Source organism: Rhineura floridana, chromosome 2 (genome assembly GCF_030035675.1).
Source record: "Rhineura floridana isolate rRhiFlo1 chromosome 2, rRhiFlo1.hap2, whole genome shotgun sequence".
NCBI classification, from domain to species: domain Eukaryota; kingdom Metazoa; phylum Chordata; class Lepidosauria; order Squamata; family Rhineuridae; genus Rhineura; species Rhineura floridana.
The window spans coordinates 22,305,135-22,319,316 of NC_084481.1; the positions used below are offsets into that span (position 1 = coordinate 22,305,135).

The 14,182-nt window shown below is 43.0% G+C and overlaps 1 protein-coding gene across 2 annotated transcripts in view; it reads right to left on the minus strand.

The window, feature by feature from the left end:
• LOC133376290 (MOB-like protein phocein) overlaps nucleotides 1–13,919 on the minus strand; it is a 33,978-nt gene extending 20,059 nt beyond the window's left edge. The window contains exons 1-4 of one of the 2 annotated variants that reach the window (XM_061608139.1): nucleotides 13,659–13,802; nucleotides 9,890–10,054; nucleotides 8,460–8,549; nucleotides 7,339–7,565 (exon numbers count right to left, since the gene is read on the minus strand). In XM_061608139.1, the coding sequence (XP_061464123.1) occupies nucleotides 7,515–7,565; nucleotides 8,460–8,549; nucleotides 9,890–10,054; nucleotides 13,659–13,787 (435 nt within the window). In that variant the 5' untranslated portion in view covers nucleotides 13,788–13,802 and the 3' untranslated portion in view covers nucleotides 7,339–7,514. Of the gene's footprint in view, nucleotides 1–7,338; nucleotides 7,566–8,459; nucleotides 8,550–9,889; nucleotides 10,055–13,658 lie in introns of those variants that run through there. The other variant, XM_061608140.1, reaches the window with a different exon arrangement.
• Between the last annotated feature and the right edge of the window lie 263 nt (nucleotides 13,920–14,182).

Here is a 14,182-nt window from a genome sequence, read left to right on the forward strand (position 1 = left end):
TCCTCTTGTGGATAAGGAATTGGTTTAGAAGCAGAAAGCAGAGAGTAGGAATAAATGGACAGTTCTCCCAATGGAGGGCTGTAGAAAGTGGAGTCCCTCAAGGATCGGTATTGGGACCTGTACTTTTCAACTTGTTCATTAATGACCTAGAATTAGGAGTGAGCAGTGAAGTGGCCAAGTTTGCTGACGACACTAAATTGTTCAGGGTTGTTAAAACAAAAAGGGATTGCGAAGAGCTCCAAAAAGACCTCTCCAAACTGAGTGAATGGGCAGAAAAATGGCAAATGCAATTCAATATAAACAAGTGTAAAATTATGCATATTGGAGCAAACAATCTTAATTTCACATATACGCTCATGGGGTCTGAACTGGCGGTGACCGACCAGGAGAGAGACCTCGGGGTTGTAGTGGACAGCACGATGAAAATGTCGACCCAGTGTGCGGCAGCTGTGAAAAAGGCAAATTCCATGCTAGCGATAATTAGGAAAGGTATTGAAAATAAAACAGCCAATATCATAATGCCGTTGTATAAATCTATGGTGCGGCCGCATTTGGAATACTGTGTACAGTTCTGGTTGCCTCATCTCAAAAAGGATATTCTAGAGTTGGAAAAGGTTCAGAAGAGGGCAACCAGAATGATCAAGGGGATGGAGCGACTCCCTTACGAGGAAAGGTTGCAGCATTTGGGGCTTTTTAGTTTAGAGAAAAGGCGGGTCAGAGGAGACATGATAGAAGTGTATAAAATTATGCATGGCATTGAGAAAGTGGATAGAGAAAATTTCTTCTCCCTCTCTCATAATACTAGAACTCGTGGACATTCAAAGAAGCTGAATGTTGGAAGATTCAGGACAGACAAAAGGAAGTACTTCTTTACTCAGCGCATAGTTAAACTATGGAATTTGCTCCCACAAGATGCAGTAATGGCCACCAGCTTGGACGGCTTTAAAAGAAGATTAGACAAATTCATGGAGGACAGGGCTATCAATGGCTACTAGCCATGATGGCTGTGCTCTGCCACCCTAGTCAGAGGCAGCATGCTTCTGAAAACCAGTTGCCGGAAGCCTCAGGAGGGGAGAGTGTTCTTGCACTCGGGTCCTGCTTGCGGGCTTCCCCCAGGCACCTGGTTGGCCACTGTGAGAACAGGATGCTGGACTAGATGGGCCACTGGCCTGATCCAGCAGGCTCTTCTTATGTTCTTACAGCTAACTGGAATTCGGAGAAAACATTTGTGAGGCAGGTGCATGATGTGTTCCTCCGCCAGCAATGGGAATAAAACAGCCAACATTATAAATAAAAATAGGCAACAACTTTATTGGATTCCAGCAAGTTGACATGTCAATAGGACAAGGATCCACTTTCATTCCATCGTCCCCTGCGGAGGAAAAGTTTGTTCTTCCAACAAACAGTTGAGGAGGCCACCCATGGCCAGAGTTAGACCCCAAGTGTGGCTCAAGCCAATGCAGCTTGTGATCCTGCTGGTCAACCAGTGGGGGTGGGGGTGAGCTAGATGAGGCCTGGCCCTTCCCTAGCTAGGGGCCTGGCCCAACCTGTACCTCCACTAGACACCTTATGGGGGGGTCTCCCTTACATTTGATCCTGCCCATTGCTATTTCCACCTTAAATTGTGACAGAAGCATATGTACACCTAACAACTGAAAAGCAATCACTGAGGGACAGGTGAAAAAAACCTATTCAACTGAGAGTCAGTTTGAGAGGAAAACTACTATTCGGCCCCGTCAACCAGCAGCCCTTTAAATAAAAGTTCAGTGAAGCACTAAAAACGAGGAAGGTATATTGAGTGGGGAAGCGAAAAAAGAGGCTGGCTGCAACAGGGCTGGGGTCACGCCCCTTTCCCTTGGCAGCTGGCGCTGCCCCACAACAGCGCCCTGCACTTATGAGAGGGGCTGGGATTTACATGAGGAAAAGCTATAGGGAGCAAGGAACTTGTGCAATTCTTTCACTTTCTCTCAAGAAAGAACTGAATTTGTGACACAGAGTGATCCACATCTTTCTAAGAAAGTGTGGGTAGGAGCACTCCACGCTGAACTCTTCATCTGGTTGTTTATGTTGCATTCCTACCTAATTGTGTTGTGTTATGATGCTGGGAGCTCTGTGGTCCAGGTATTTTGTTTGCAACTTATTTGCATTCATTTCAGTATGCACTTCAAGGATATTAAGAGCCACTGCAGAGCAACAGGAGACTGCTTTCACTCAGACCATGGTACAATTAAAAACAATACAAACACCTACACAACAAAGTTCTGCATACGTGGAAGGTTGTGTTTAGATAGTATTTCTGAACAGACTCCACCCACCCCCAATACAACATGACAAATGTGGAACTTTTCAAAAGTAACATGGCTTCAAGTTCTGTCATACAAAGTGGGATGGGAGGCAGAATCGAAGCCCTTGGGCATTCTATTGAATCCTGGGCACATACTATTATGCTTTGGATTTGTTTGGAGAGGTTGAAACAATTTTGTTTCTCTTTCTCTCCACCCACACCTCAGAAATTTCCTGCAATAGTATATCTGCTCATAAGTGGAAGTGAAAAGAGAGTCTTCTTGGGATCCATTATTAAGAACAGGAATGGGTGAGAAATTAAGATTCAGTTCACATTTCAAGCCAAATCTATCAAATGTGCACTTTCTGAAACAATACGAGAACTGAAACACAGCCATTCCTCAAAATTGACACTTACTTGAATTTTGTGATGTAGTTTGTCAACCAAACAATGTTTACAAAAATGCATATGTTAGGAGATGTGTGTATAAAATGAATATATGAGTGAAAATAACACAAACATGCATTACATTACAAGAAATTGCTGGCAAAATGTGTACATTAGTCAAAACTACTTACAAATATGTGTTAGGAGAAATTTGCACTGCAATGCTGGAGAATTTTCATGAGAATTATTTGTTTAAAAAATTCATGACCTTCTGCAGAGATGTGGAGAACTGAATTTAAGATTGGAAAAATGAGAACCACAGAGAACTGAAGTCGACAGAACTTTCCATCCCTAAAGGAGAATCATGATTCTGCCCTTCCTGCAGCAGGCCTATCAACTGAATTGTGATAAGCACAGTTGAAAATAAACACTACTGTCCTTGTACACAGTGAAATAACCTTGCAGTGAATGATTTAACATTCTCAGCTGTTACTCATAACTTTCTGCATAGTTTGTGCATCATTCACCTGAATTTTTGGCAGTACCATATTTATATCGTAAACATAGTAACTTAGATCCAAAGATGAGTTGGCTTAAGGAAGTTAATGGAGGGAAAGATTCCTATTCTCCCCTTCCCCCTGGAGCCACCTCTCTGGGAGATAGGGAGAGGGCCTGAACAATGTGAAATGGGGTGCAGGGGGCTGCTGAGGGGCAGAGACAGGAAACATTTATAATGTGAACTTCCTTAAATTAACATCTTAGAATCCAAGCCTGATTTGGGGCAATTCTCCCCTCCCCCAGCTGCTTCCCCAAGCCCTGTTCCACACTGTTCATGAGAACTCCTGGACCATCCAGAGAGGTTTCTCTGGGGGCTAAGGAGGGACAGGAGAGTTGTTTTCCATGAATTTCCTTAAGTTAACATATTAGGATTCAAGACACAGAGGCTACCCTGCTATGTAGCCAGGTGAAACAAGCTGCTTCAGGAGGTACCATGAGAGTGACAGATTGTGACAGGAACTGGTGTCTGAATGGTACAGCAAGCCTTTTGAAAGGATTTGCCTTAGTGAGGGGAGTGCATCCAGGCTCAAAGCAGAGGGGCTGCCATTTAGGCTCATATTCTGGCAGTGAAACGTCTCAGGCTGGCAATCTGAAAAAAAAGGAAATGGACTGCCTTCAAGTCGATCCCGACTTATGGCAACCCTATGAATAGGGTTTTCATGGTAAGCAGTGTTCAGAGGTAGTTTACCATTGCCTTCCTCTGAGGCTGAGAGGCAGTGACTGGCCCAAGGTCACCCAGTCAGCTTCATGGCTATGTGGGGATTCGAACCCTGGTTTCCCAGGTTGTTGTTCAACACCTTAACTACTACACCACACAAGGAAAATATTCTGAAAGAGGTGTAATTTTCATTGTATTTTAATTTTCTTTGCATCTACATGTGACACTACACATTGGCACCAATGGGTATTTAAAAAAACAAAAAAAGCCTAACTGGAGTATGGGGGGTTACCTTATGAGGGAAGAGTAAATTCTTCCCTCCCCATGTGCTACATTAGAAAATAAAACTGCCCCTCTCACCTGCAATTAAATTTTAAATACTTTAATATGTTTGGAAGTGCTGCAATTAAGGTCATGTTTAGCTAGCCCCTATGACTCCCCTGATCTTACAGGCTAAGTTCAAGGTGTTAGATTTGGTAAATAAAGCCCTACATGGCTTGGGACCAGCATACCCAAAAGACCATCTCACCCCTTATATATTCACTCAATCACTGCACAATGTAGCTGAGTGCCTCCTGCAGATCTTATCAGGAGATCTGTTCCACACAATACAGAAATCTGTCCTTTTGTGTTGTGGCACCGACCCTTTGGAGTCCCACACCTTAAACACTAGACAGGCGCCATCTCTGTTGTCTTTTCAGCAAGTACTGAAGGCTTTCCCCTTCCAACAAGCCTTTGAAGTAGAGACATTTATCCCAGCCTGCATCTGTACTGGAATTGTTTTTATGGTGTTATATCACTGGTTTGCTGCCCTGAGCTCCTTTTGGGAGAAAGGGCAGGATATAAATAAATGAATGAATGAAATGGAAATGGACTGCCTTCAAGTTGATCCCAACTTATGGCGACCCTATGAATAGGGTTTTCATGGTAAGCGGTATGCAGAGGTGGTTTACAATTGCCTTTCTCTGAGGCTGAGAGGCAGTGACTGGCCCAAGGGCACCCACTAAGCTTCATGGCTGTGTGGGGATTCGAACCCTGGTCTCCCAGGTCGTAGTTCAAATCTTGTTAAAACCAGTGTTATTTACTTCTGAGTAAATCTGTTTAGAATCAGAGCAATGATATGAAATATAGGGATGTTTTGTTTGAGAAGGTCTAATACGTGACAGAGCCAATTCCCACTCCCAGGCACTACTTTTATGCTTTCTCCCTTTTTTATTCCTGGTATTGCCACTGCTGCCAAATTAGTAAGGACATGATCCTGCCTTGCACAAACCTGATGGTGCAGCACCTACACACAGAGAGATCCCCATAGGTCTGCTAACTCCCACCCAGACACACACACAGTGCATGTGAAAATATGTATCTGCACAAGTGGTATGAGGGACCATTATAGGCACAGACCTCCCATATTCCTATCAAGCTGTCCCCCCTCTGCACAGTCAAATTACTCCTGTTCTGGAGTACAGCTAATGTGAATAGAGGCAAAAGGTATCTCAGATGGCCCAGACTTCTCTCTCCCACTCTTCTGTCCTATTAAAGTTTGCTTTAAGTGGTCAGGTGGATGAGCTGGACCTCCCTGCAAATTATCACAGGGAGGAAGAGAAAGAGAAGAGGTGGCACTATGGCTGCAGAGTAGGAAGCAGCAACATGCAGGAGAAAGAAGAGGGGCAGTGTAGACGAGGGTGGACTGGCAGTGGCCAGCCTGCAGTTGACTGATAGTGTTGTTTGGCATGGATTGTCCCATAGCCAACAATAAATATTTGACCAAGAGAATAACAAAATATAGAATTTACTCATTGCCGGCATTTCATCTAGTTCCTAGACAAAAACACTTGAGAGTACAAAATACAAAAAATGCAGCTGGAGAGCAAATTATAGGTTCACATTGTAGCAACTGGTATTGAAGTGACCAACATGTAATAACCAGCATAATAGCCCATGCAAAAACTTCTCTGGAAATAATCCTACATTTTTCAGATGGGTACCTTCCTCAAACTCTGTGTCAGAATGTCCAGAACAGATGTCTAGGCCATGGAAGAAGGAGGAGAGGATGGCTGAGATAGCTATATTCACAGTGGGACAACCAAAACACAGAAGGAGGCTCCTGGATGGTGCCATGTGTCCACAGTGTACCCATGAAAGCTAGGAACCGTGGGAGTTTACTTCCCATGGTTTCCAGTACACCAGACCATGGGGGAAAGGGTTAAAAAAAGATTGACCTGAGGCAGAAGCTTCCACGAGGTTTTCTGACAGATCAAGACACAATCACTTGAGTGGTCTGGCTCACATACGTTTCAACAATACATTTGGACCATTTAGCTCCTAAGAAGTTGGCTGTAGATGATGACTTTTGGTGTGGGGAGTAGAGCGCTTATGCTCATTTTGCATCTTTGGTGATATGGCTCCCCATATCACTGGAAATAGACATTAGCTCTGTGGGTAGAAAAGCCCTGGAGTCCTAAAGGGACCTCCTTCAGGACCCACAGTGTGAAAAGCTCCGTCCAGGCATTGGTCTTCACTTCCTTTCCCTGCAGAGGTGGGAAAAAATCCCTCAATAATCAGCAGCCTCTTTTAATCCTGGAAAAGGCTAGCACTTTAAAGTATGCCCCTCTCCCTCCCAGCAAGCTTATCCTAGTAGCTCATCCCCATCCCCATTAGTTCGTCTGCATTCCCAAGGATGGAGTAAATCAGGAGAATGCCAACGGCGTTAGTTCTCAGGGTGGGGCTGTAAGTAGCCATCATGGCTCTGCCAAGGAAGGTTCTCCTTTGATGCTCATTGAAGAATGCTCCAAACACCTCAAAGTAAAGAAACTTACTTTTTTTATTTGTTTGTTTGTTTATTTATTAAATTTATATTCCACCCTTCCTAACACAAGGAGCCCAGGGTAGCAAACAAAAACACTAAAATCACCCTAAAACATATAAAAAAAGACTTTAAAAATCATTTAGAAAATTACCCTCTCTTAGTCCTCTACTCCAACCAAAATGAAGCCTAAGGATGTCTAAATGGATTGACCTATATTCATCAAATAAACCCTGCTTCTGCCTTTCCTCCTTCTCCATCTTTCCTTTTGTTATCTCTTGCACTGTCACAACTTAAATTGTAAGTTTCTTGGAACAGGATCCTGTCCCTTCTGTCCATGTTACTCTGTGAAGGGCTGTATACCTTGACCTACAATGTAAACAATAAAAATTTAAATCCTCCTCCTTGTGATCATCCACATTGGCTGTCATGTTATTAAGGGTAGAAACACACTCACTGTTCTGCTGGTTCCAGTGCGTCTCCACCTCTCTCTTCTGAAAACGGGCACACAATGCTAGTAAAACCCCACCCCCTTTTTACTGTAAAACCTGGTGGGTTTCACCCTGAAATGTTTGTTATTAATTTAGAATCGCTTGTTGGCTAATTGTGTAAAGCATTGCCAAACACAATGAAACAGAGAGTGAGAAGTTATTTTGACTATACACATTATTTTATTTTGAGATCATGATACTCAGTAAGTTGAAAGAGTAATTTGAAAGATTTTCTATTTATTAGAAAATAAAGAAATTATTTACATGATGGAACAAAACTATTGGAGAACTTTTTGTGGAATGAAAGCTTCATGATGTAGCAATATGAACTGTTCAATCGACATATTTTCCAAGAATATCCCCATCTCTAAATATGAAATAGTCCTGCAAACAGAGGTAACAAATTAGTATCTTCTGAAAACAAACAGTAACTAATTCAAAGGCTAAGGGCATTGAAGTTCTTGTGACAGACTTATTTATGACATGTCCTTGGATCAGCGCTCCACAAATACTAACACAAGGACAGTTCTTCTACTTTTATTGTTATTATCCTGAAAGGGGGAAGAGGGGAAATAAAGGGACACTAATTTACCCAGCACAAACTTTAATCAAGTTGTTTAGAATATATTGCAATGGTTCAATAGGATTTGAGAGGAAACCACTATCAGGGATCCAACTGGAATTCATCTATACAAGACCCATGCACTCATGAGATTTTAAAGCCTACACGTTATATGTATTTTTCCCCCACTTAAGGTTGATTAAGTGAAATCAGTTCTGTAGATTATTTGACCCTACAACAGCATATACAGATGCAATGCTGATTTCTCCCAAAAGGTGTATGTCACAAATGTTTCTCATTACATCTTAGTCACAGGCCAAAAAGCAGTCAAATCTTGTGGTTCCCTTCCCCACAAAAAAAAGTGCGATTGTAGAGGACAGTGGAGTTCCAAATCTCTGGCTACTCCAGACTCAGTTACATTCAAGTGGAGATAAAGAAAAAGAATGAAACATTTACAGAAGGTAAGCAGAGACTGATACAGTGTGTGTACGCATGTAGAGATGGAAAGGGTTGTGTGTATAAGAACTAAGCAAGTGTACCAATGAGGTTTCTTGGGAAACGGCATGAAGATTTTAAATTATTTAGGAAGGGAGATGCATGTAAGCTTTTATAAAGTTTGGAGAAACAGTACTTTAGGCTTACTGTTCTAAAAAAGAAGTTTAAGCTAATATAAGCTGTGGAATAAATAGGGTAATGTATTTAATTCACACACTAACCTTGTCATCCAGTACAACTTTTGTTCCACCGTACTCAGGTAGTAGAACCTTCTCACCAACTTTTACGCTAACTGGACGAGTATCTCCATCCTAAAGGTGAAGAAAAATAGTTACTATAAATGTCTATTGCAGTTCTTTAAGAAGTGTTCTACAGTGGGATCGCAACTGCACTCCAAAATGCCATAACAAAGTTGAACAAAATAGCTCTAGAACAGGAGTGAGGGACTAGATATGGCTGGCGGAATGGATCCTTATCCCTCCCATGCTATAGTGAGGCTTGCAAAAAGCCTGTTGGCTCCAGCTGGAAAGGGTTTTCAAATCTTCAACCTGTGTAAGGAGTCAGTGAGGGAACTGTGGGCCAAATGGAGAACCCCCACAGGCTACATCCAGTCTACGGTTCACTACTCCTGTTTTATAGGATTACAAATGGTATTAAAACAGTACTGCACTACAAAATTTTAAAAAGGTCTGTTTACCTTGCCTTTAGACCCTGCAGCCTGCCCCCCCCACCAGTTGGAGGACCTTCTGGAGCGGGTTTTGAGGGCACATGGAGAGGAGAGGAAGGAGAAGTCCTGTTGCATGAGCAGAACTCCATATGCACAGCACTGAATACAGCCCATAGTAGGTAAAACACAACATAGAGGCAACTTATAAACCACTTACCTAGTGGCAGGAGGCAAGTAAAAATGGGTTTAGATCAGTGTCCGATGTCCACTTCCCCAACCACCAAAGGCTTAAAGAGCTACTGGGTGGAAGAACACTCCACACAGCCTCCATAACAGCCTTTCCCAATCAGATGTTTTGGACCCCAGCTCCCATCAGTCGCAGACAGTATGGCCAATTGTCAGCGATGATGTAGTCCAACAACAACTAGAGGATACCAGGTTGAGGAAGACTGCTCCATAGCACAGACCTCTTGCATGCGCACTTACATCTTTCTTTCTAACCAAATCCTATGAGTTTACTTTGAGGTACTTTGTGCTGTATTCAATGGGACTTACAGTATTAGAGCCCTTATCACTAATAATGGAGAGGAGTTCAGCTGACATAAGCTCCATGCTATGGAGACATGACACATAGACAACAGCAACTATTTATTCTAGCTTCTTCCCAGATATTCTAAAAGCATGGGGGAGGAGCACAGTGGTGGCTGAGGCAAGAGGGGAGTGCAATGATGCTGGTGTGCAAGTGAGGAAAGGCATAAAACACACAGCTGGGACAAAAGAATGTGCTCAGCAAGGTAGAACACGGAGGCGGACAAGCACACCCCAAAATGCGAATTAGAAAGCTGCCACCATACAGTAACGGTCACTGCATCACACTGCTCAGGATGTCTGAAGAAGAGTGGAGGGGAGAGGTAATTTTGCCTGGAGCACACTAAGAAATCTGCATGTTTGTATTTAAAAAGCATAAAATAAAAGTCTGTTTACCTTGCCTTTAGAGCCTGTTCCAACTGCCACAATAGTGGCTTGTAGTACTTTTCCTTGAGATTTTTCTGGAATCATGATGCCTCCTTTAGTTACAGTCTCAGCTGCACATCTTTCAACCAGCACACGGTCAAAGAGAGGAAGAAATTTTTTAAATGCCTGCCCTGCCTGTTAAAATAAATCACAAGCCATCATGTATCATAAGCGTTTTGCCTCTCATTCGCCAAATATGTTATCCTGGCACATCAATTGTCTAAATTAAGGACATCAAGGATGGGAACCTCCACTGAAACTATTAGCATGGCATACAGTTAACAAATTAAGACTCCTTATATCTTGTTCAAAGGGACAATTATGCTGGAAAAGCTATCTGCAAAAGTCATCCTCCCTACAAAATGCAATTATCAAATCAAGGTAAAAACACCAAGGTGATCTTCCTTAAAATAGTATTGGCTAAATTGCAATAAATAACTTTTGGATAAATAAGTGATTGAAGGATAGAAATGCAAGGTGGGAGAGTCGTTTTGCTACTGCTTTACATTGGAAGAAAAAGCATTTCAGTGGAAATGGCTTTGGGGCTCTTTCCATACTTATGATCTGGAAATTTACAGATACCACCGAAAAGATGCCAAAATCCATATTAGGGCAATACCAACCCCCCAAAAATCACAAAATGGTATGCAAACTTCATCAATAAGAATGTAAGTTTGAGCTGAATTGTAGAGCACTGCATGGAAATATTTAACTGCAAGAAATTTAAGCTAACATTCCGCAGTGTAAAGCATGTTGAACTTTGGACATCATTAACAAGGTTTTGCGCAGTACATCCACTTGTGTCCACCTACTCACGCACTGGAAGTCTGCTTGCACAACTGACTTCCCCTTCCCCAGATCTGCTCTGGCTTGAGAGACCTCTGGAGCAGACCTGTAGATGTGTGAAGCTTTTTTTGGGGGGGGGGGGAATCTGCTCATGCAGCTTTGAATAATGCCATTAACCAAAACCTTTATGATCATTTTGATTTGGAAGCATTAAAAGAGTTTATGATAGACGTTTACCAGTTCCTGTAAAAAGCAATGTAATCATAATTGCCAGGTTAAAGTCAGCTTCTTGCAGGGTTAGATGCAAAACAAATCTGTTTTTTTAAACAAGAAACATAAAAAGGGTAAGTGGGCACAAAGACCAACCACATATTAGTTAAAAGAAAACCAGGCAGTACTGAAATGAAGCTAGCCAAATCACATGGCACTGGCTCTCTTCCCGATTATCTGCTGCTTCCAAAGGTTTCCAGCATGGACAATTACAGAAGCAGCTAGAAACCAGGAGATGGGTGGGATTATGTTAATCCTTTGAACACTAGAGGTCGCTGCTGCAGAAGAGGAGGGAAAATTGAGAACAAAGCAAAAGGACAGACCACATCTGGCTTTCCCCCCCTCTAATACCAGGTGCATGGTGATTCTTTTCATTGGGCCACAACAAGGGGTAGGTGGGTGGATACCGAAGTTTAACAATTCCCTCCCCAGATATAACCCCAACATAAATAATCTCCCCTCCTGCACAACTTCCCCTTTCCCCTCGGCTCTTAGTTTAGGGGGTCCACATCTTCCCTCAAAGGCAGTGTTTTCATGTCACAATAAATCATAGTGAATGGTTTACTGTGAATGTGCAAATGGCTCCCATTTTGCTCCTTCTTGTGCAGGAGCAACAATCCACAATCCCTGGTTTAGCATTATGCCCGAACAAGCCACTATGTTAAGCCAAGGGTTGGTCTTGTTCACCAATCCTGGTTAATTTGGAACAAAACAAACCACGATCCTTGGTTCAGATGCACTGTTAAAGCCAGGGATTGCAGCACGTTGCTCCTGCAAGAGCAACTTCTGTGTTCATGGTGGGTATACTGTGATGCAGGAAATGGGGCAGAGATACCACCTATCTCTGTGTACAGAGATGTACGCAACAACTTTATCTCCTGGCACCGGAGTGTCTTCATTTCTCACCTGTTGTCTATTTTGCCACCCAACGGACAAGAGAGGAGTGTAGACATGAAGCAGCAGAGTGGAAAAGCAGCACCTCCACCTGCCAATCTTACTCCCCTCAAAGACCAATAATGATTTCAGCATGTGGAAATATTTTTACAACTCAGCATACTCCCAACCACCACAGCCATACGTGGCCTACAGTTTTTAATTGTCTAATTATGGCTTCCCTCCTCTAGGTGTATGGGCATTAATAACTAGGGATCTCTTACCAGAAATCCCAGGCTGTCATGTAAAACTATGTACACCAGACAAGCCAATGGAGTCCCACTCATTTTAAAACCAGTTTAAGGCAACAATTCTAAATGCACCTATGTCCATAGGATCTGACTGCAAGTCTGCAGTCCAGATATAGCGTTAGGGATTATGAGCATTTAAAACTTCTGAAAACCCATCTTTTAAAAAGTATATTTTACTAAGATTTCACAAGTAGGTGCCCTATCAAGAGTTTTCATCAACAAAAATGAGAGTAAAAAAAGAAGCAGCCACCTCTGAGTCAACAAAGCTTTTGCTAGAAACTTCTCTAGGGTTAGGCATTTACAATACACTGTGGAAAAAATAAAGTATTTGCAGTCTAAACAAACATTGGTCTACTTCTTAAGAGAACTACCTTGTTAGTACCAACTCTTTGAACTAATATCAAGCCCTTTAGATCATCTACCCCCACCATTCCCCAGTGGCAACAGTCATTCAGCACAATGTTGCAGATGTCCAGATAAGAGTAACAAGTTACATTACTATGAGCAAGAGTACAATCCTAATCCCATTTACCTGGGGGCAAGCCCCAATGAATTAACAACACTTTGCTTGCTCAGTAGCTTCTTTCTTTGAAGCCCCTCTGAAATAGCACCTATGCTAGGAAATTCAACATGGGGGAGGGAAGAGAGAGACTTCTAAATTTGCGCTCTTCTCCCCGCGTAAGGGTTAAAACTTGTTATAAAACAGAGGAGAGTCCTATCATCCACTGCAACCATAACTATGAGATTCAGCAGAGCACACAGGATAAAAGGGAGGAATAAAGACCACCAGATGTGATGCACTGAGAAGTAACTACTCCTTCAGATATTGTAGCAGGCACGTGCAAAGTACTTCCTCCTCACAGACATTTAGGACTTGGACAAGATGGACAGCATAACTTCCCAACAGGCTTGAGTTCCTGTCCTTCCACACTGCATACTTTACCTAGAAGGGCCCTGCTAAATCAGACTAAAGGTCCAACTACGAATATCCTGTATGCAGGCAGATGCCTCCAAAAAGCCCATCAACAGGCCATTAAGGAAACAACCCTCCACCGCTCTTTATCCCTCAGTAACTGGGCACCCTGCCACTGTACTACGGAGTTCCACTATTAGCCTCTGGCCATCACCACGTCTTGCGGTAACGCGTTCACTAATGACACATTACGTGAAGGTGTCCACCCTGGCTTATCCCGAAGACAACATAAAAACTTGCGCTACTTTTACACCAGGGCCGCCCCATCCCTCAGCTCTTTGAGATGTTTGCCCTCGCCTTTTTCCCCCAGCCAACCATGGACCTCTTTTCGCCCACTTTACAAGAGACCCCCTTACTGTGGGGAGGGAATAGATAAACTCAACTCAACATTACACCGTAAAAAGCAACAATGGGGGGAGGAAAAGGAATTGTTAATCCGTGCACCCCACCCCTTGCTAGTATTCCTGAAACAAAAGTACAAGAAGCAAAATTCAACTCTTCTCTCCTCCTCCCCCCCCCCGCTTACCATGGCGCGTACTAACAATGCCGCTGCTACTCTTACTGCAGAGGACACACACGCGCTCCTTACGCCCGTGACTGACCCACGAAGCGAACACACGTGAAAAGGGTCATATCCTGCGCATGCGCATTCCATGCCCCAAAGGCAGAAAATTACTTCCTGCGATTTGGCAGCGGGAGAAGCTTTTAAAATTTATTGCTAATAACGCTTTGCTTTGAGTTTTGTGCTTTTCACGAGTCAAACTTTCTAAACTAGCTAACTTGCTCTGTTTATAAGCCTGAACATTCCCATTAAATTAGTATTAGATATTGAGGGGGGGATGGGGGCTCCGGAAGTGACAAAATGCCTTGCGCGACCTTTGGTGAGCATGTGCATTCCAGAAAATTCTGGAACTAAGAAGCCCGGGAACCTGCACAAGATAATACGCTGGCAGTGGCTTTATATTAAAAAAAAAGAACCACCCACCAAGAGCGCTGGCGGTCAAGGGGCGGCTTCTATAAGCCCCGCCCTCTGCTATTCCTAACGTGCCC